The 23,823-nt window shown below is 40.7% G+C and overlaps 1 protein-coding gene across 1 annotated transcript in view; it reads left to right on the top strand.

The window, feature by feature from the left end:
- The window catches only part of rhbdl3 (rhomboid like 3), a 61,519-nt gene that overhangs the window by 28,954 nt on the left and 8,742 nt on the right, over nt 1–23,823 (top strand). Inside the window, exons 3-6 of the mRNA XM_022766896.1 lie at nt 5,559–5,717; nt 12,600–12,824; nt 14,107–14,255; nt 19,381–19,493. Coding sequence (XP_022622617.1) covers nt 5,559–5,717; nt 12,600–12,824; nt 14,107–14,255; nt 19,381–19,493 — 646 coding nt within the window. The remainder of the gene's footprint in view (nt 1–5,558; nt 5,718–12,599; nt 12,825–14,106; nt 14,256–19,380; nt 19,494–23,823) is intronic.

The raw sequence follows: 23,823 nt of genomic DNA on the forward strand, positions 1-23,823 counted from the left end.
TGCTAAATTTCTTCAGGCTTTTATTCAAACTTGAAAACTCCCTGACCCTTACGCACTGCCTTCCCTCTGGTTCCTTTAATATTCAGCTTTATGAAAATGAGGCTGAAGACAAAAAGCCTTGCATTGTGTCCAATCTGCACCCCCCTCCTTGCCACTGCCCCAACCCACCCTCCTTTACTCCCTGCCCCCCTCCCTCCCTCTGCTGTTTTTCTCCTCCACACTGACACCAGCGTGCTCAGATGCCCTCAATATGAGAGCTGTTAGTTGTGAATGTTTTGTGGTATTATGTCTGTAGCAGGATTTGTGTGTGTGTGTGTGTGTGTGTGTGTGTGTGTGTGGTGTGTGTGTGTGTGTGTGTGTGTGTGTGTGTGTGTGTGGTGGTGGTGTGTTGTGTGCGCGCGTGGGAGCTTATGGTTTCGAATTACTGGAGGCGTCGGGGATGTGTGCATGCAGGTCCCCTTTGCTGTTTGTCAAACAAGCCTTATGGATCACAGACAGACAGTAACATAGTTATGAAAATGAAAATGTGCTGGGATCAAATCTGGTGAATATTCTTACATGCACAAGCTAAATATTTACTGTTAAAGTAAAGTTAAGTACTTCTTTACCCAGAATCCTCTCCTCATTCATATGTTTGTGTGATGAAGCTAAACCAAAATGTTAAAAAAAAATGTGAATAAATAAATAAGAATAGATTCATAAGTGTAACACAGTCAATACAAATGTGTAGAGCTACAAACTGTGAGTAGATTTATTGACAGAAAAATAATTGGAAACTACTTTTATATTCGTTTAATGTTTTAAGATTTTTTTTTATTGTCAGTAATTAACTGATTCCACCTTCTTTTCTGAAAAACTGAATATCATTAATGGTTGGCATTTTTTCACTATTGTCTGCCAGGTTATAGATTAGTTGAGAAAACATTGTAATTTTAGTTTTTTGTTTATGTTAAAGCTTGAGGAGTCTTGGAAGAGGAGATGTTCATGTTCTTCTCTGCATGCACCTCCGGGTGCATCAGAAGGAAATGATCACTAATTGGAGTGAAGGGATTGGGTAAACCTTGCATGAAATTGCCCTCAGAGACCCATTGTTGAGTGTTTGTTTCTCTGCAGCTCCACCCCAGCGGCCAGCCTGCTGACTTCAGAGAGTGCTCACTCAACTATGAAGTCTGTGGTGTCGCAAAGTGGAGTGAGGGAGTGTTTGTGCGTGTGAGGAAAATAATGTATGGCTGCCTGCGTCTGGGAGTGACAGTGGAAGAGATAACGGGCAAATTTATTGAAGTATTTATTTTTCTTCTGAGGCAGCTTGCATGTTTGCTTTAGAGAGGGAAAGTGAAGGGAGAAAGGAAAGGGGAGGTGGATGAATGTAGGGTAAAAGGGGGTGTTCTGTGTAGGGCGGAGCAAGGAGGGTGAGAGGAGGCTGACTGGGGTTTTAGGGGGGTGTGTGTGTGTGTGTGTGTGTGTGTGTGTGTGGGGTTGAGAGACAAAGACGGGGGGAGGTGTGTATTGAGGGTCTTGGATTGGACTGTAATCCTTTAGTCCTGGTTGGAAATAACCCTGCACAGTCCGGGACAAACAATATGACAGGGACACACACATTCACACACACAAACACACACACACGCAACATATTGTTTCGCTCACACACTGTGAGGCGAGACTGGCTTTGGCTGATGTTACTTCATCATGACAAAATGTCCTCGGCAGAAACTGGCTGATTTACTGCGAGAGAAGGTTGGTTCTTTCTGTAAAGTAGAGATTACACTTAATGCATCAGATTTGTGTGTGTGTTTGTGTGTGTGTGTAGGAGAGAGAGAGAGAGATGTTTTTGTGTGATGTGCATATGTCCGGGAAGGGGTCAGTGTGTGTGTCTTTTGCACTCTGCAAGAATAATGATACTCGGTTCTTGTAACATAAATACGTAACATTACTGTAAAAATGCACTGTCATTGGTAGGATTTCTCTAGTTTAATGAGAGTATACAAATTAAATCTGCAACACCTCCTTCCTCCTCCTCTTCTTCTGTTGGATGCCGTGTAGCAGATGGCACACATTCAGACTGGTTGTCATAGATGAATAGCTCACTTTTGGAAAGTTTACAACTATGATCTCACTTTGCCTTCTCCTATCCAAACACAACAAATGCATAAAATGTTCAATCTGGTTGCACTAAAATCGCATGTTACTCACATTGCTGTCACAATGGGAAAAAGTACTACAGACAAAGATTTAGAGTTGTATGATCCTCATACTTTCCACCAAGCATGTGTATACATAATGGTAAATGACAATATTTTATTTCTTTGTGTAATTCTACTAAAATCCATTTATGCTGACCTAATGGGGGAATCTTGTGATTAACCTGAACCTGAGCCAGGTTCAGGTGGAGTAAGTAGTTGAGTAAATAGTTCTCTACTTTATCACTGTCATTGTACAAAACCTGCCAAAAATAGGAACATGTATCTCAAATCGCTCATTCACTCATTCATTACTCCCAATATAAAAGGCACTCAGAAAAGGCTCAGTGTCCATGGCATTTACACGTCTTTATTCATTCTGTTGCGAATATTTTGTAGGGGCACTATACAGAGCATAATTTTCACTCTGAGAGAGAGGGACACTTAAAAAAAAAACTGGCATTGACAATACAATTAGTCTGTTATGTAGTAAACAGGGCTTTGCACTTAATTGGGACTAAATATTTATTTTCTCTTTCGTTCTCTTCTGCGTCTTGCTCCATTGCTTACTGCTTGTTCCTGTAACAGGAGTGAGGGAGGTGTTAGTTAAGGCAGGTGTCCGTCTACAGCAAAACAGAGTGGTGCTCTGGGACTCTGCATGTGTTGCAGTCTCATCTGCCCACATCTGAACAGTCTCTCTCTGTCATAGCTCTTCTAAACTCTTCACATACCTAATATAGCATTAGTATACCTGCCAAACATCGTGATCTATCAAAGACACAAATGATTTTGAAGATAATCCTCTCATCACATATTGGAAAAGAAGTGCTTATTATAGCCATATTTAAAGATGGCAGTGAGTGAAAAGTGCACTGACAACTGTGGCCTTAACAGGGAATAAAATTTGCCTCATCACTGTTAGCTAACATGGAGAAAAACAACATGAGGCAGAGCCAATACCTCTTCTCTCTGTTGTCATTTGGTGGAGCACAGAGCACCTGCTGCCAGCCTGGCTTTACTCAGCGTCTGCCAACACCGGCATATGGCAAACACACACTCACATACACACGCACGCATGCACGTACGCGGTCACTATTTCTGGATCAGGGGTGTTTGAATGTGGCATGCGACTCATATTGTCTGAATGTCACATCTTTATGCATGAATGCACTGTATTTACACACACACAGACATGGTTACACTTACACACATATACTTGCGAATATACAATGACACACAGCTACATACGCATACACACTCAAACACAGGCACATAGAGACAGAGAGATAACAGCTGTCTTCTGTCTACATTCACAAACATTCACATCCTGGGTTGTCATTGTACAGTGCATTCAGAGCGTGATCAGACTTCAACCGTCACTTTTTTTCACATTTTGTTATGTTGCAGCCTGATGCTAAACTTATATATACAATATTTTTGCAAAGTTATTAAAATAAAGAAAAACTGAAATATCACATTGACATATAAACATTGAGACCCTTTACTCAGAACTTAGTTGAAGCACCTTTGACAGCGATTACAGCCTCGAGTCTTTTTGGGTATGACGAGCTTTGGACATCTGGATGTGGGGATCTTTTGGGGATTCCTCTCTGCAGATCCTCTCAGGCTCTGTCTGGTGGGATGAAGAGCATTGGTGGACAGTCATTTTCAGATGAGATGTTCGATTGGGTTCACATCAGGGCTTTGGTTGGCCCACGCAAAGACATTTTTGCCCTTGTGCTAAGGATCATTGTCCTGTTAGAGAGTGAAGCTTCAGCCAGGTGCTCTGGACCAGGTTTTCATCATGGATATCTCTGTACTTTGAATCAGCTTTCCTTCAGCCCTGACCAGTCTCTATTTACCTTCCCACAGCATCCAAAACATCCCCACAGCACGATGCTGCCACCACCAGGCTTCACTGTTGGGATGGTATTGGGCAGGTGATGAGTGGTGCCTGGTTTCCTCCTGACATGATGCTTAAAATTGAGGCCAAACACTTCAGTCTTGGTTTCATCACACCACAGAATCTTGTTTCTCGGGACGCAGGACCTCTGGATGGTGTTCCAAATTTCTTCCATTGAGGAATTATGGAGGCCACTGTGCTTTTTTTTTTTTTCATAGCCTCCCCCAGATCTGTGCCTCGACACAATCCTGTCTCTGAGCTCTGCAGGCAGCTCGTTCACCTCATGGCTCGGTTTTTGCTCTGATATGAATTGTCAGCTGCGAGACCTTAGGTGTGTGCCAAATGACAAAAACACGCATGTCAATGTCAGTTTTTCATTTTTGATAAATTTGCAAAAATGTTTGCTTTGTCATTGTGATGTATTGAGTGTAGATTGATGAGGGAAAAAATTAATTTCAATGATTTTAGCATAAGGCTGCAACATGAACAGAATACTTTCTGAATGCTTTGTATTCCAGGTCAGCTTGTCCTCAGTTGAACAGACAAATACTGACACACAGCTGCAACCTTTTTCTGTTGTATCCTTGTTTTAGGGGATCAAGGGCAGCTTGACTTTTAGCAATCCAGGCAGAATTACCAGCAGTCTATTCCATTAGAAACAGAGAAGGCCATAATAAGCCTCTTTGCTGACTAACCCTCAGCAATCAGCAATCCTCTTTTATGACCTCTGGCTCTCGTGGAGATAGTTCACAGCATCAGCCACAAATAAATGTATTTCTTTTATATTTGTAGATTTTTAAGTGGTAGTTTCACCCTTAATTGCCACTTAAGATTTGAGGTCCCAAGCAATCAAGTGCGAAGGAAAGAAAAGAATGTCTGGGACCACTATATGTCAGGCATAACAAAGCTGGAGACAAGTGCAGAGCTCTTTTCACATTCAAGTGCTTAAGTAATCACTGTTTTGAAGGCCTTTTGAATTTCCATCTTTTTAAAGATATCTTTGGTTTTGTCAGAATGTCTGGTGTTTTTCAGATATATTTAAATGCCTCCTCTGCTCTGGCTGTGAATTAGCCAAAAATAAAAAGGCTGTGGTTAAATGCAACGCTCAACGTCATCTCAAACTGAAATCCAGAGCTGTTAAAAGTTATTGCTGCATCTCAACTGTTGGGCCTTTTTTAGAGCAATTATGGCTTTTTTTTTTTTTTTTTACAAGATGCCCAAACTATGACTAAAGCACTCCACTGCTGATGGTTATTTGAGGTCTTGATGTTTGGCTACACAGAAAATTATGCATTGGGGGATACAGACTGTTCATGAACTTCTGACATGTTTATGCTCATTGATTGTGCCCGTGAAGTTATTTTGTTGTTATTTTGTTTTTCTATATTCCTTCAGTAGGACGGATTAATTGGACTACAGTAAGATTTTATTCAGACATGAAGTCTTATCTTGCTTTGTCTGTGTGTGTTCATTTGCAGTATGACCCAGAGAATTCGGGCTTCATCAGTACAGAGCGGTTCAGGGACCTCCTGGCGACACACGGCTCTGAGCTTGACCCCCACAAACTGGAAGTCTTATTGGCCCTCGCCGATGGCAACGCTGATGGAAAAATCTGCTACCAGGACTTTGTGAACCTGGTGAGATGTTTTGACTTTTCATAGGCTCACTGACATCAGTGTGTCACTATCAACATACATATTGTATATCCAATATGTTCTCGCATGCTGTGTTGAAATTTATGTTGGAAAACCCAGATGTGTGGTCACATCAGTGGTCTCGCCAGAATAATTAAAAAAAAAAAACTTCAACTTTGAATTTTCATACAAACAGTTTATGACTTCACTTGGACTTTGTACTTTATACCTTTTGACTTGTACTGACTTGATATCCTTCACAAGCCCAAAGATTAAACATGGGCATAATTTGAATGAATTCTTCAGCAGCTAATCATATTTTGCAAGCAGGAGGAAACGTTAAGGTGCAGATCTGCAAGATGGTACCTTGGATTATCACATTCGACTGTACAGTTTCTGCTGTGGTCAACAAAAAACAGACAGAAACATGCTTGTATACAATGACTATAACTGTGTTACAAGAAAAACACAATTAAATATTTTGCCTTTAAATGTTATAAACTTTATTTAAAAGTAATACATGTAATAATTTCTAGTAGTAGTCATATTCTTTAAATTCACTATATTAACAGTTACACAGTTTAAAAATGAAATGACATTAAATCTGGTGAAGGGTACATAATAACTTGTTTACGACACAAAGTTTAGGATGTGGACATGGCTCAGTTCTTCGCTCAGTGTGTCAGAGCCATGAATTGAGACTTACTTGTAACTTGCAAAACAATGTCTGTATCCCACCTCTTCACCGTCTACAATATCTACACTTTGATTTTTCGTCACATTTCAGACTTCTCTCCATTTACATCCCTAATCCGATATCACCTCAGCTACAAGGTTGAGGGTCTCCCTAATAGGAAATGACCCAGTCTGGTGATAAATTCCCCTCTTAATGCTCACCTTGCCCCACTTTCAGTTTCACCTTCAAGCAGCTGTCTGCTGCTGATTGTCCAAGGTCTCACTCAAGCATCTCTAGCTGCGCCCGCCGCCTCATAAGCCTCTCATTTTCTGTTTTCCTCTGTCTCACTGCTGTTCCTCCTGGGAGGCTGAACTGCTGACCTGGGACTATGCGGAGTGGTCTTTGAGTGGGAGTAGTTGTGTGGTAAACAGTAACTATTGGTTGGCTGAGGGGTTGGGTGGGTGGGTGGGTGGTGGTGTGGTGGGGTGGTGGTGGGGGGGGGGGTGTCTGTACACACTGCAGGGAATTCATTGTTGTCTGTGAGTGTGAGTGTGTCCATCTCTCCCTTTCTGTCTTGTTCTTCAAAGCTGTTTATTGTCTGATGCAGTGGGTGAGGAATGAGGCCTGTAGGAACCTTGGAAAAATGTCAAAGGGTTTTTCGCTGTTGGTTTTCTCTTGGTGCATTCAAGTCATGTGACAGGCTGTGGGTCATGGTGTGCTACTGGAAGTGGGACAGAGGAATGGAGTGCGTGCATTTGAATATACATTCACTTTGTTTCTTAGTGGCCATTGTGTCCACACCTTCAATGGTTTTTACATTCACTGAGGCAGCCACAGCAGAAGCTAAACACAGAGAGCAATACGGGGAGAGTGGGAGTGAATAAAGAGAGAATCAAGTGACATGTATTATGGTAATATGCTGTGCAGTGAATGAATAAGTGCTGAAACAATTAGTTTAGATTAGATAAATTGATTAGTTAGCCATTTATAAAGCTAAAGTGCCAAACATTCAGTGGCTCTCTCCTCTGAAATGTGAAGATTTGCTGCTTTTCTCTCTTTCATATAATCGTAAACTAAATACATCGACAATGGTGAAATTGTGATGATAGTTTTTCATTATTTTCTGACACCTTATAGCCTAAACTGATCATCAGTCCATTATGAGAAGAGAGAAGTCATGAGAGAAATCATGTATTCATGATTAGGGTAATATACAATATAATCTGCTGAAAAGACTAGTCACTAAATTAGTTAACCAGTTGACAGAAAGTTTACTAACAGCAGATTTGATAATGTTTAACCGGTGAAGTCCGTTCAACAGGAAAATATAACTATATAATATGATATACATTCAGCTTGTATGTCAGAATAATGCTGCTTTTCTCTTTTTAAAACCATTATCAATTGAAAATATTTGGGTTTTGAGCTTTTGGTTGGATTAAACAAGTAATTTGAAGATTAATTGTTCATGAAATTGTTAGCTTTAGCCATAGAATGAAAACCAAGATGAATACCACTTTTGTTTAAGGTTATATGACAAACAAACAGGAATAACTTAAGTTCAGGTAATGAAAGAGCGTAGACCTCTGTTTCAGGAGACAGTTATTCAAAGCTAAATCTGTAAGAATTTCTGCGCACGTGTTCCCACACTTCTGTGAAAAAGCTTTTAAACATGATGCAAATATCTAAAGGAATGTGAAGCATGTATTCACAACATAATAGACTTTGTAAGGGCAGATGTTAATGGTCTGTAAGATAAAGATCAAAGGTCAAAGCCAATATGGGAACTTGAATGAGAGTTATAATTCTTCTGCCAGGTTAATTGGCAGTGCCTGGTTTCTGTTGGTACATTTTTATCTCTCCAGCCATTCTGCTTCCAGAGAAGGAAGGAAAGAAGGGAAAAAAAGGGAGAAAGAGAGGAGGAGGGCCAACACAGACAGAGACAAACTGTGAGGGGTTTATTTGTCACGCCATCTCTCCTTTGCACCACAGCCCCTCCATCAATGTGATTGTCAGTAATTGCCTGCTCACTGCTTTGTCACAGCCGGCGTTCAAATCACCGCTCTCTCTTCTTTTTACCTCTTCTTCCCTCCATCATCTCTCACTCTTTACCTTTACCTCTGTCTCTCTTCCTTTTGCATAAGCTCTCATCTTATTTCCCACTGCTTCTTCCTTATCTGCGCCCTGCACTTTCTTCTTTCCGTCCATTCGTCTCCCTCTGTCTAACTCTCTTTCATACATCACACTGTGACTGTCCCAGGCAGAAACCGGTTCAGTAATAGGTTTATACTCCCCAAAATATCTACAGACAGGTTCCACCGCTCTGTTTTTCCCCCAGTAGGATGAAATTATGGAATGATCATGATGGATTTGTGCCTGTGCTGACAACCGCACTCATATATGTCCTGTTTTGGGTTGTGTATGCCTGATACAGTTTTTTTTTTTTTTTTTTTTTCATGGCTTCAGCTAGCTTCTTAGTTCCAATTGGGGAAAATCTTAATGCTATAACATACAATTATATATCATACAACGTGCTTTCATCTTTATGGCAGTAATTTGTGAAAGGACCTTTCATGACAGTTTCCTGGTATACAAAAAAGTCTGTTAAGAAGTGGTTTTCTAAGTTTTGTGTTGTGAAGAACTTGACTGACCTGACCTCAACCCTATCCAACCCCTTTGGGATGAGTTTGAGTGTAACTACAAGCCAGCCCAACATCAGTGCCTGAACTCACTAAGGCCGTGCTCAGACAGACCCATTCACCCATCAAACCCATTCATTCATTGGAATGGGTCCACTCCTGTGGGTGCCAAAGCAAAGGGGTCCAGTAGACCATGACCAGATCAAAACCTAGCATATATCTGGCACTGTTTATGGTCAATATGTGAAATTAAGGACATGGTTGAAAACTGTTGTGTAACCACTGTATTAGCTACTTTCAATGGAAAGTAGTTAAAGCCTGCTTGAAAAGTCGCTAAATGTCACTGAATGATGTAATACACCAATTAGCATATTCATGATGTCATTGCGTCATATTTGCATTCTGCCTAGTGTCAGCCAGTTTCAGCCCTTTATCCGTTTGCTTCTCTTCTACTCTCTAATAAGATAATAAAATAAAACTCTTGCCAATAAAGCCATTCTCATTTACATGTTTTTCTTGTTCTTGTTCTGTTGATAGAGAACGGAAGAAGTATGAAATAGTGACTGAAACGCAGCTCATCCAGCAGTCACTTCCAATCCATTTCCAAGCTGCTGCTCTGCACTGCTAGGCCGACCTTGTGCTTGTAGGGCAGTTCTGGTGACCCTCTTTGTGGAGAGTACCTAAGGTTTGTCCAAACCAAAGTTGCTAGATTTGTCACTAGGTGCTATTAAAATAATTTGCTAAATGGATCTGAAAAGTTGGTAAATCTAGCGACAAAGGCATTAAGTTGGCAATTCATCTGGTAAGAGCAACTGCCAATGGGGAAACTCCAACACTCAGGCGGCTGACCAGTGGTGTAATTATTACTCAGTCAGTCGCTCATGGACATTCAGGGATACAGTGCAACTCATCACCCTGGATTTTTTTTTCTCTTTTTCTAAAACAGCCAGGTTCTAAAATCTTGTAGAAAGCCTGAAACCAGAAGAGTGGCATTTCGGTATAATGCTTAGGTTTTCACATATTTTTGGACATGTCAGATATTTCTGTGATAAATACAATACACTGCTACTCTTGCTTTTACTCCTTATTTTGGTCCCTCTTTTCCACCCTTGTTCATTGTCTTCTACCTCTTTCTTCAGTATGTCTCCACTTTCTATCTGTTTCCACCTCTGTCTTTCTTTTACTTATGTCCCTCTCATCTGACTGTGTTTTCCATCGATCAAACAGTGCAATAGTCTCTTGATTGCCGAACAGCCATTTGTCCCTTTCACCTCTTCTCTTCCCCTCTCCCTTCTCTTCTTGCCAGTGGGTAAACAGACAGAACGTCATTCTTTCTTTTGTGTTGTGCAAAGAGGAGAGGAATTGCAGTCACTTCACACGAAGAATGAACTGTCTTTATAGAGCATGGCTGCCTGGGGGAGGTGTGTGTGTGTGTGTGTGTGTGTGTGTGTGTGTGTGTGTGTGTGTGTGTGTGTCTGCTTTAGTATGTGGTCTGAAAGTGGCCATGGTAACCCATAATCATTTTCCCACAGTTCTCTGTGCCTGACTTAAAGACTGAAATAATTGGCTTTTTCTGAAGTTTATCTCCAAACAGTGATTCCTGCAGAGACACTAAAAGTCTCATTAAACAGTGCCAGCAGAACCATCAGCCAACTGTTCATACACAGATTGTATTGATGTTCTGATTTTACATCTGTCCCTCTTATTAGTATTTTCTGCGGTCAGTTTTTTTTTTTGTGCATATCTTTCAACTCAGTCGACTTGAAATGAATTGAGATATGTACCTTTGTTTTCAAATTGTACACAAATAAGTTTGTCATCTTTAAACCAGAATGTTCCTTATTGTCTGTACATATACTTGAGTAAACATCAATCCAAGCTTCATTACACATTTAACATTTTGAGGCCATTTAAAGTTGTAATGTTTCAAAGTTGCAGTAGTTATATCCACCCACCTTTTTATTATACTTTATTGGCCTTAGCCACATTACATTTATCTATTTCGCCAATCTCTACCGTTGCAGAAAACAATATTACTTATTCTTATTTCTTTAAAATAATATCTACTAACTGACACATCTGGGCTTCCTGCAATCCTAGAGACACAAACACAATAATAGAGTTGATGGAAAGTGACATAAACAGAGCAGAGTAAGGAAGAGATCAGGAAAGGACAGAAAGAGGGAGACAGACAGAAAGAGAGAGGGAAGGAGCCTAGGGAGAGAAATGGGACAGGAGTCATTGCATTGTCATGGAGCGTCTTGTAAAACACTCTGCAAGTGAAATAAAAGGCACAAAGCAGTGAATTAGGCAGAAAGCTTAGACAGCTACAGCAGCGATGTTTCCCATCTATGCAAATAAATGGCAAGAGTTTCCTGGCTGCCTCAGCTGCTCTTTTTTTTTTTTTTTTTTTAATTTGACTCCAAATATTCTACATATGTCCATAAGATACCATGTTATTGTATAGATACATTCATTCACACTGGGACAAATATTTCCTACGACATTCATTTACTCAGTGTGTGTGAGTAAAATGCACTGCACTGCAGTGTGGAAACATTTAGAGAAAAAAAAAAACACATGCACACATGATTTCTGTTGAACATAGTGGGACCACACACACCCTCACACACAAAACTGTAAACATGCAAAGATAGGACTTGAAAAAACGTTTCCTTTCCTTCCTTTTCTTATTTCAAAATTGTTCTTGGACCACTTATAGACCAAGAGTTATAGTTATATACGGTTATAGTTCAGATATAGAGTCTATGATTATCCATTGTATCCATGTTTGGCATGGCTTGAAAAAATATTTAAATGATTACTAATTTATCAAAATAGTTGCCAGTTACAAAATGTTGATTAATCAACCAGTCTAATTGCTGCGGCTCTAGTTTAATGTATTAGTGTGTGGAGAGCGTCAAAATGAGATGTCCACCGTTTGAAAAATGTGACACCTGTACAAGGAAAATTAATGCAATAAATCAAAACAGATGACAGCGCCTTTGAGCAGAGAAGTCATTTCATCAGGTTTAAAAAAGAAAAAATCTTCTGTAACTGAAGGATTCTAAACGATGAACTAAAAAGGACAAATGTGTTTGGAAATGAACTCTTCGTTGACAGAAAGGGATGAGGAGAAGGGTTTGACGGTTGCTAGGTGATGATACAAGCATTCTGTTGCCACGGTGAGGTGGGAGGGGTCTGTCAGTGTGCTGGACAGAGGAGAATTGGTGTGTGTGTGTGTCTGTGTGGCCTGTTCCCAGAGTGTTCAGGCTCTTTTTGTACATCAAGTAGTTCATGAATGTACATAATAGCAAATAATAATAACAAAATAAAGTCTCAAAAATATTCACATCTTAAATAAAACCATAAAATTGCAGATAACAGCATGATTATGTGAAAAGCTGCTGAACTAATGATAATAAGAATAATAAAATAGATAATAAAAATCTCTGACATGTCTCTCATGCTGCTTCTCCTCTTGCCTTGCTCTTCTCTCTGCCTCACTCCTTCTTCCCTTCTGCTCCCTCCCTTTCATCACTTTCCTCTGTTCCTTCCGCCTTCCTCCAGATGAGTAACAAGCGCTCCAACAGTTTCCGGAGGGCCATTCTGCAGGGGAGCCGGCAGCTAAAAGGCTGCAGTCTCAGAGATGAGGTCGGCCTGGGGCTCTCTCAACGGCTGGTCCGACACGTCGCCTATGAGACGCTGCCCCGCGAGGTCGACCGCAAGTGGTACTTTGACAGCTATACCTACTGTCCCCCACCCTTGCTCATTCTGGCTATCACCATTGCTGAGGTAAATTGTTTGTGTGAGCAGCTTATACATTCCAACCAACTGCAGAAGGCAGTAATGTAAGTGTCTGGTGCTTGCAAGCTGTACAATACAAAACAGAAGTTGTGTCTGTCCAATGTGATGGTAAATATAACTGGTGAAACGCAGCAATGTAACACCTGAAGTAAAGAAAGAAAAGGCAGCAAGCTAATGTAAAAGCAGGTTTCAAAATATTTAAACATGGTTTTGCAAATGTTTTATGAGGATGGAAACTGTCACAACTGGTGCTAACAGAGTAACAAGAACACAGGATAGGACCCAAATGCAGCTAATGAAATTCAGTGATTTTATTTACACAAAGTGCTACAAAGGCATAGAGGATGGTGGGGCAGGCAAGGGTCAAAACCAGTGAAGACAGTTCAGACAGGCAAAAAAATCCAATAATGCACAGGCAGGAATCCAATGTCCAATAAACAGGCAAAAGGTCAAAACCCTGGCAAGCCAGGAAGAAACAAGGAACCAGGACATGAAGCACACTGCAATATAACATAAGGGTCTTTCCAGGAACAAATGAAGTGAACAGGTATATGTAATGCAAAGCTGATTAGGAAATGAGGTGCAGGTGGGGAGAGAACAGGTGTGTGGATGGGCGAGGCGGTCAAGTGGCGAGACAAGGGAAAGTCTGAGGACATCTGCTGGTCAGCTGGGGGAAGGCAGGTCTGGGGAGATGAAGGGAAGAACATGGTCTGGGAGAAATGAGCAGGGGGCTGGAGACAGAGGCTGAGGGGAACTGAGGAGCAGACTGTGACAGGAAATACTTTCAACACATTTGCTCAGCCTCATGGAAGTGCACAGTATGTTTTGGTGAGAAGATGCAATGCAAACATAACAAGACAACATTGTTACAAGACACCTCCACAGGGTTCCTTCGAATTTGTAATAATTTAAATAATAAAGTCTCTTCCGTGATATATATTGCAGTTCCCTGCAGAAAAGTCAATTCATTATGTGGATATATGACATAAAATTTGGTTGAATAACTTGGATCTAATATTTGATATTTAAATAAGACAAATTACTTTAAAACATTGAAGAAATATCACCAGCTCTTAGAAATAGTTAATTTAACTAATAACTCTTAAATATGTGTAAAGAAATCAAGTTCAAAGTTTGTGTTCAACTTTCATCTGTTTACCAGAGCAATTTGTTTTGTTTTATGATTCTGGGCATTATTTTATTGTATTCACAGTAACATAATTCCTCCTGAAATCACTCAGTTCGTGTTCGTCCCTCTGTGCTCTCCCAGGTAGCCGTGTTCATGTACTACGGGTTCCAGCTGGACCGCTTGGTCCTGCAGGTGTCCAGCCCGTCATTCCTAAAGAGCCCCTTACCGTACCATCCCCAGCTACGAGCCCAGGCCTGGAGGTACCTCAGCTACTGTTTCATGCACACTGGGTGAGTTCACATCTCGCTATTGAATTTCTAATTATGAGCATTACACCCTGCTGTATTTCTTAGAGGCACAACTGAGTGCTTCTGTAACCCTGTCAGCATCCAAAATAGTGTGTAGCACCACTGGGATGAAATTACATAATGATAAACACAAATTAGAGGTACTGTATTGCTCTGATGCCTTGGGTCGTTCAGGTTTATGACATTTGAAAGAGCTTGTTTCATAATAATTTTATAACCAGGAATACACTGTGCACATACAATGTGTAATTAATGAAAATTGGAGACAAGAAATAGGAGATGGGATTGCAACATGCACGTTGCTAAGGAGGTCTTACTGAGTAAACAAGTGATAAATAATCTTGTGGGACACCTTAAAGTATCACATTCTCAAACAGGCTATTGTTGTTGATTATTAATGTAATGTGTATATATTGCAGTGCTGCTGTTATATCTGAACATGGGGAGCATTTATCTTCATCATCACTCTCCTTCGCTAAAAGATGCCGCTAAAGACTCAAGTGACAGATAATCAGATAATTTCATAAGACTTCTTCAGCCTATATCTCCTCTCCTCTCCTCTCCTCTCCTCTCTTTTCCTCTCCTCTCCTCTCTATAGAGTCTTTTATTATCAGTTCAGGCCATGTCATCCAGGTTTAATAACCCTTCTGGGTAAATGTAGTCTTAGGCAATAGTGAGCACTAATAAAATGATAATTTAATTAGAAGGTTCTGGGGAGAGACAGGAGCTGGACTGACAGTGTGTGAAAAGATAAACTAGAAAGGATGAAGGGAGGGAATGACTCTAGCATGACAGAAATGCACAGTATGTTATGCATAGCCTTGTTTATTCATCAGATACATTGAACCATCAGTAACATCTTTCTGAAAACATAGCATGGTTCTATAATTTCATCATGCCTCTATATGCTTAGTTGGTCTCACTAATACATTGTGTTTGAACATGCCTCATCAACTCTGACTGAGTGCTGTTTTTTGTTGAAATAGAACACGGTTTAATCACAAATTAAATCTCATTCACTATGGTTTTGCTGCTGGTTTGCGCTGCTTAACATTCAGCAGTTGGTTGGTACACGAATCCAGTGAAGGTGGGACAGATGCAGTAAATGATAGTGAGTTCAACAAATTAAATAACTATGAGGGAAAAAAAAACTGATGCACTGATATGAATTTCATTACCATTTTGAACAAATAGATCCACATCATTTTGAGTTTGGCATACTGAGCAACTGTCCCTATCTCCAAAAAGCCATTGAGTTGAATATTGCACAGCTTTTGAATGTATTCAACGGTATCAACCATTTACATCACTCCACAGTAGAGTTTTAAGATATTTGTTTCTCCGTGTTTAACTGACACTCTGTGCTTGCTGAGTATAAACCTTTGATCACTGGTTCACGTTACAGCTGTAGTAACCTGATGAATTACATACACGTGCACGTGTAGACACATACAGGCAAGTCATACAAAGGGGGGTGGAGTACATGTTAATAAAGCCCCTAGAGGGTAAAAGTGATGAGCATGGGGGCTTCACAAGTTCCACCAAATGTGGTGCGACAGCTCATGTGCATTGTACAACAGGCATAATTAAAGCCCCCTGTTGTTGTAATGTGTGTCTTAGGAAAAATGACCTTACTTTATTGTCCAAATAAATTCATATTGCCTGGGTTTTGAAGACAGAGTAACCCAAAATAACTGTGTTCATGTCACTCTGGAGTCTGAATGTTATGATTCATGTGACATCACAAATGATATTTTTCTGTGTCTTTATTTAGCTGTAGTTCACTAAAGAGTGATTGAAAACATTGGTGTGAAAATGAAAAGACCTTTAACAAAAGTCAAGCACATGAATAAAACCCACAACGCTGTGTGCTCCCTGATCCACTTCTCAACTAGTACGCACAATACTTTGCATGTCCTACTCAAAACTCACCACTCACATCATTAAAAGTGACACTGTCTTTTGTAAAGCTTTTATGACGTACTGATACCACTGCTTCCATATTCTCATTCTCTCTCTCTCGCTCTCTCGCCTTCTCACACACACACACACACACACACACACACACACACACACACACACACACACACACACACACACACACACACACATCTACAAACCATGTAATCCTGTCAACAGCTCAGCAGCACTGATCCTTCCCAATTCTCAACACTAAAACAGAGTGTAAATATTGGCCCCAAAACATCCCTCAGTACAGCATTATGCATGCAGAATCTCTCCCTCTCTCTACTTCCTCACTCTCACTCTCTGTCACACACACACAAACAATGTGTCTGCAGCGGCTGTGAAAACCTCAGGAAAATTCACTTTGTGCAAAACTAAACCATGAGTCTAAACTGCGAAAAGCATCAGCAAAAGACTTCTTTGCAGCTTTATTTTTATCCCCGAAGTTTTGTCCTGCAATAATGAACAATACTTTTGCGATACAATCTGTGCTAATTGAATGATGACATTTCTAATGTTGACAATTTAATATTTAGTGTGTTTCTTTAATAATATTTCTTTTGTGAAAGCTGGCTCAAAGGCCTTTCACTGAGCTGAGTGCTTGAATCGTGCAGTAAACTCAACCAACAGTCAAGTACAACTGTGGTTTGGTTGAGCCACAGATGAAAAAAGGACAAGATTAAACAATGCTTTAGTTGAACGCCCTGAAAGACCATGGTCATCTGGACACAAAAGGAGCTCTCATGGGTATCCACAGATCTGCCTGACAGTGGAAACCATCCCTCACAGCCTCATTAGCAGTATAGAAATAGAAAGATGCTGTTATCTGGAGTAGAGTTGTCCTTGTGCATTTGGACTGGCCTCTCCCAGCAAATCAATATGCCCTATTGTCTGTCTGATGACTGGAACAATCCTCTATGTCGGCATTGTAGTTGAGGTGGCTGAGTTGTTTGTAACTTAAAAGATTATTGGCCTTGTCTTGTATTTTCCTGTCCGTGTTGGGTGAAGTGTGTGTGTGTGTGTGTCTGTGTGTGTGTGTGTGTGTGTGTGTGTGTGTGTGTGTGTGTGTGCGTGTGCGTGTGCGTGTGCATGTGTGTGTGCCCATTTGATTTGGGAGTGTTTTTACTTATTTCTACAAGGATGCACCGTCAGGACACACTGCGTTCACAGATTCAGTCCGTCAAACTGTCAAATGACGGAGAAAGGAGACTCCTGAAGGAGTCATCGCGCTGTTTCTCTCTGTTTCTTTCTGTCATCTCTCTTTCAGCAAAACAGGAATGACAGTATAATTCAGAGACAGAAGATACAAGACAGTGACTGAAGTGAGTGAGAGACAATGAGATAGACTGAGAAAGTGATGGAGGGAAAGAGACAAAGAGGCCGGATTATGCTAGCTGCTGTTCTTTTGGATTCTGCTGTGACACCCGAATGTGTCTGAGCTGCTGACTGAGGTTTGGCTGGAAGGACTTTCTAGCCATGAAGGGCACAGGGTGTGTGTGTGTGTCTGTGTGTGTCTGTGTGTGTGTGAACAAGCTATCCCTTGCTTATACTCATCACACTGAAACACAAGCCGTGAGCGGATTTGGGTAAATTTGCAGCCGACACGCATGGCTTTTATCTTTATTTTCTGTGCCGTGTGCATGTCATTGTGACTGTGTGAGTGAATTTCTATGTGTGCACGGGATGTGATTTTGTGTGTGCACACTGTGTGCCTTTGTCTATGTTCATATGTGATGTTTGAGTACGCTGGAGTGTGTTGATGATTATCTGTCTATGGCAGAGTGGTTTGATGAAGGAGCAGATGTTCTGTGTGTGTGTGTGTGTGTGTGTGTGTGTGTGTGTGTGTGTGTGTGTGTGTGTCTGTGTGTGTGTGTGTGTGTGCATAATAATAGTGGGCTTAGAAGGAGCAAGCAGGTGATAATGTGTTAAAATAAAACAACCACACATTGCAGACTCTTACATCCAGTGACTGATCTGAATACTTTAATGTGATCATATTGGTGTGGAAAATGCCATTAGTTATATCTGAGGCAAAATGACTGTTCGTTTAAGATTTCCTCTATTACTGCTTTTGTTCTTTGTCAAAGGATTATAGTGGGGAGTTTTTTTGTTATGTTTACTTGTGACAATCAATTTTCCTTTATTTCTTTTCATGTCTGTGCACAGTTGGTGTCGTTTGAGATATCTTGTTTTCCTCCCCTCAGAAGAAACCATTTGTTGCTCCTTTGCAGTAAATATAAACCCAGAATTTGTTTTTGTCACAGTTTCTGTTTTGTCATTGTGTGGTGCCAGAGTTGAGTGTGTTTCCTGTCAGTCATCTAACAGCCACAGGAAGAATGTCGCCTGTACAGAGTATATTATCACATTATCCCGCACTTGTTGACATTTGGAGCATTTTATTGGCAGGGAAATAAGTTATTCTCAAGCTGCTTTTGATTGGAAGTTTACAGAAAAATCTAAATAAATGCAGCATGTATTGCAATATGACTGCGGAAATGTAAATTTTTGTACATTTGTAGACAGATGTAAAAGGTAAATATTTGTGTGTTTAGCTGGTCTTGTATTGTTTTCATACCACAAAGAAAAAAATGCATTAAACCACTGTTAAACAGCTGAGAATCACAACACACCGTATTTTCTCAGGATCTCATTAGTGTTCAATCAGAATGCTCTCTCAGTCATTTATTGTGAGGAATTTACTTATTAATTTTCTGACATATTATGCTCAATAGCTACACACACACATACACAAACCTTGTAATCCTGTCAGCAGCTCAGCAACACTTGATCCTTGCCAACTGCCAAAACAAAAACAGAGCGCAAATATCAGCCAAAAAACAGGCCTCAGTAGAGCAGTATGCAGACTGGCCCACTCTTCAGCATGCTCTCTCTGTCTCTGTCTCACTTTCGGTCCGTTTCAAAACATATTTTTTCTTAGTTTTGGTTTTACTTGCCCAGGTTTTCAGATATGTCCCTCTGACATTTCTGCCACCCCAATATGTTGTTATGTTGTCTACTTTTAACTCTACTGAGGTTAATGTGTGTGTGTGTGTGTGTGTGTGTGTGTGTGTGTGTGTGTGTGTGTGTGTGTGTGTGTGTGTGTGTGTGTGTGCGCGTGCGTGCGTGTGTGTGTCTTTCATAGCATTGAACACTTAAGCCTGAACATGGCCATGCAGCTGCTGGTTGGAGTCCCCCTAGAAATGGTCCACGGAGCCCTAAGGATCGGACTGGTCTACGTGTGTGGTGTGCTGGCAGGTGAGCATGTGGTCTCACACACACACACAAACACACACTCATTTGCAAGGCCCTTGTCCATCCACTGCATGCATTTCCCTCCCTCTTATCTACACACACACTCCATCCCAGAGACAGTGTGTTGGTGGATACTGGCCAGTGAGAAAATTTAGTTTGTGTGCGTGTGTTTGGCATGTTCAGGACAGATGGCCTTGTGTTTCTATCTTCCTATCAGATGTGATGGGATGTAGGTGGGTTGTCAATTCCCCATCAAAACACCCACATCCCCCAATGGTCAGGGAGCAAAAAGAGTCATTTCAAATGGAGCTCAATCTGTGGAAGACACACTCAATGTCACAGGTCACTTGTGGGGACATTACATAGACTTGAATTAATTTTCTTAAGACTTACCCTAACAGTAATCCTAACCACTACTTGCCCAACCCTAACCCTTACCCTAACCTTGACCTAACCCAGTTGGACAAGCCGTCCCCAATTAACTGGTCTTTAGTCTAAAATTTGCCCCAAAAAAGTAACCTATGACACACACACACGCACACACACACACACACACACAGTAATAATGAAATAGGAAGGGGGGGAGTGTGTAAGGCAGGGATGAAGAGAAAGAAGAGACGAAGGAGGGGCGATGAATTCATAAGTGTTAATAAGCCTGAGAGGGTTTGGAGAGCGGAGCCAGGATATGAGAAACATAGAGATGGGGAAGGAGAAGAGAGAAGAGGAGGTGGGTGAGATTTAGCAGAAACCGAGCGAGCAACTGCAAATGAGAAAGCGAATGCAGGCACACATCTTATAACAAAATGTCACTGCTCTCTTCCGACTTCCCTGTCAACCTCAGGCCCTGGTGCAATTTCAGCTCTGTTCAGCTGAGACACTAAGCCTGCATTTCTCTGTGTGTGTGTGTGTGTGTGTGTGTGTGTGTGTGTGTGTATGTGTGTGTGAGAGAGAGAGAGAGATCATAAGCTGTTTTTCAGTACACAGTAACAAAGTCATCCACCCCATTGTTGGTTTCCCGCCGCAAACCAAACATTTTATTTTATTTATTTATTTTTTTATTCTTTTGGTGCCCAGGGGTGACACTTCTAGCCAACAAGATAACTGGAGTGGAAATATTGGGCTACTTTTTGAGATCAGTGTTATAGTTTTTTTTTTTTTTTTTTTTTGGGGTGAATGTGATGCCTTGTGGCAGAAAAACTGTGGTGTATGTGTGTATGTGTGTGTGTTACAGTGTGTTAGAACAAAAAGGCAAAGGGGGATTGTGGGATATGAATTGCAGTCAATACGATTTTGCTTAATCATTCATGTGTGATGTGTGTGTGTGTGTGTGTGTGTGTGAGCATAATAATAGTGGGCTTAGAAGGAGCAAGCAGGTGATAATGTGTTAAAATAAAACAACCACACATTGCAGACTCTTACATCCAGTGACTGATCTGAATACTTTAATGTGATCATATTGGTGTGGAAAATGCCATTAGTTATATCTGAGGCAAAATGACTGTTCGTTTAAGATTTCCTCTATTACTGCTTTTGTTCTTTGTCAAAGGATTATAGTGGGGTTTTTTTTTGAGTGTGTGAGAGAGAGAGAGAGCAGGAGAGAGAGCGAGAGAGAGAGAGAGAGAGCAGCAGGGGTCAGTGACAAACACCCTGGGGATACCAGATGTGGTGGCCTGTAGCATTAACCTCGCAGTGAAATGAGGAGGAAACGCACCATAAATCACACACACTTATGTACGCGCACAGACTAGCACACACACTCACACACACACACACACACACACACACACACACACACACACACACTCACACACACACATATACACGTTTGCTGTTTTAATTACATATCGACCACCAGTGGAAGAGGGGAAGCATGCTCTGGTTGTTTTGGCTGTGATGTTTAGGTTTGTTGTGTCTGCCTGGGATGTTTTGTAGTGTGGCAGCAGCAGGACAGTAGATGCTATCCAAAGTCACAACTCTCAGAATATTTCCCATTTAGCAACAAGTGAATCGATGTGATGTGACTGTGTTTTATAGGCCACAGTTTTATGTATCATTTATGTATTATACTTATTTTTACAGCATTTTATTTTAAACAGAAAGACGGGAAAATAATGATTTAATTTCCAGTAAAGATTATTATTCAAAATCCATTTATATCTTTTATTATGTACACACGCGTACATACTTTCTCACAAGTCATGCTCATTATTTATTTATTTAATGTTTAATTGTATAGGGAGGAGTATATAACATAATCCAATGCCACATACCCGTCTAATACCCATACAAAACTTTATATATACCATAAATGGGAAAGAATTGTTTCAGGATACCAATAATACTGAATTGAAAAAATTACGTTTCCGTTGATAATTTCTTAAATTCTTTAATTATCATATAATACCATTTCAGAAGTTTGGCTTAATTCTTGAGCATTTTTGTACAGTGTTAGGTAACAAACAATCAGTTACAACACAAACAACAACTTTACATTTGCTATATAATTACACAGTAATTAGTCAATAGTGAACAGAGGGGGACTCAGTTGGCACATACAGGGTTTGAGGCAGAGTTCAGGGGTCGAGTAATGACTCAGAGAGAGGTCGATGACCCTCTAGGGCCAACACACACTCTGACACTTTAATGGAAACAATGGACTTGCATGTGAACACATGGGTACTCTCCTCTGGACAGCAGACAAGTACGTAGACATAATAAAACAGACTCTGCCTTTACCAAGGCTATGAGACAGATGCTTCAGCAGAACAAGAAGAAGTGCACAACAACACAGGATAGAGCAGCAAAACAGACATAGACAATAAAGTAAACAACAGAGAGGGAGAGAAGCTCACACATCACTAGTGAAAGACTCAACTATCTGCACATGGGGGGTGTTGGGGATGGGGTGGAGGGTGTTTTGGGCGTGGGTGGGAGGAACAGAGTGTGTCCTCACAGAGGAAAACACTTTGTCTAACACACACATAAAACACTATGTTAGTGACTTTGTAAATTCAGTTTCCTCAACACTTTTTTTCATGATCACCGTTTGCATTATCATTTCCCCTCATGTGCCCGGTTCTTTCTCTGCAGCTTGGAGGAGCATCAAAGATAAATGAAATGCCACTTTTGACTCTAAAAAGTACAGGTCTCCTGGGGCCTGCTGAGGGACTATGAGAGACTGTGTCCTTGTGTGTGTCTCTGTGTGTTTGTGTGCACATGCAACCACAGTGCTATAATAATGTTATTAAACTGAGTTAATTACAGGGATGGAGGTCACCCTGCTGAGACACACTTCCTAAACATAGGAACTACAAGGTGGAGGTGCCTTAAATCAGGTGTTTCAGTGTGTGTGTGCGCTACAGTGCATTAAAAGGCTGTAATAGATGGTTGATTGAATTTTTTTTGCAAATTAATTGCTACCAGTTTTTCCATAATTATGATCGTTAATGTGCAAGATTATTTTGTAATTTATAGTTGATTCAGAAAAGAAAAGAACTTTGATTCTTGCATGAATCAATTTCCCCCACTGCTTGTGTGTTAGAGAGAAGGTAACAGTGTGTCTGCCTATGTGAGCGTGGGCGGATGTGTGTTTGTGTGTTTGTGTGTGTAATCACCTAGTGGCTTAGATGACTACTGTGTTTAATCACCCAGTGAGTCAGATGCTGTTATTACACCACCTTGCTGTGGTGTCATTATGGTTCACACACCTGAGAAGGCCACACATCAGGAAAAGAAGAAACTCCTGTTTGGTGCTAAATGTCAGTTCCAGCCTTTACAATCTCCTTTCATTTCACTTTCAATCACACACTCCTTTGAAAATGCACTGATCTGAAACTCAGTTGGGGTTAACCGTGAGAATTTTGAATAATGTCAGGGCAGTCTGAAGGTTTATCAAACACACACAGCATTCACTGGGTGGATTTTACAACTGTAAATAAATCACTGGAACAATTTCTCCTCTGTCTCGATGCTCGCTTTCAACTGAACCTTTTTTTTTTGTTGGGGGGGGGTCACGGTCTGAGTGTTACAAGTTTGTATGGAATTGAATTAAGTGTGTATTTTTTATTTACTTTCGCACCTAACCTTACCAGTATTGGTCTTGTAAAGCCAGGAGGAGAATTTCCTTGAAACGCTGTATACATGAAACTCTGTTACACAGAGAACAAGTTTTCTCTCCACATCACTGACCTCCCTCAGGACCGTACAGCATGTATCCCCATTCCTCATCTCAAAACAGTGGCAGAACAAATACAATGCAACTGCATTACTTCTCTCCACTGGTTTTCCCATTCTCAGGTAAATGTGCAAACGCGTCAGTTTATGCAAATAATTT

The sequence above is a fragment of the Seriola dumerili genome, unplaced genomic scaffold, assembly GCF_002260705.1.
Source record: "Seriola dumerili isolate Sdu_G_001 unplaced genomic scaffold, Sdu_1.0 BDQW01001087.1, whole genome shotgun sequence".
NCBI lineage: Eukaryota > Metazoa > Chordata > Actinopteri > Carangiformes > Carangidae > Seriola > Seriola dumerili.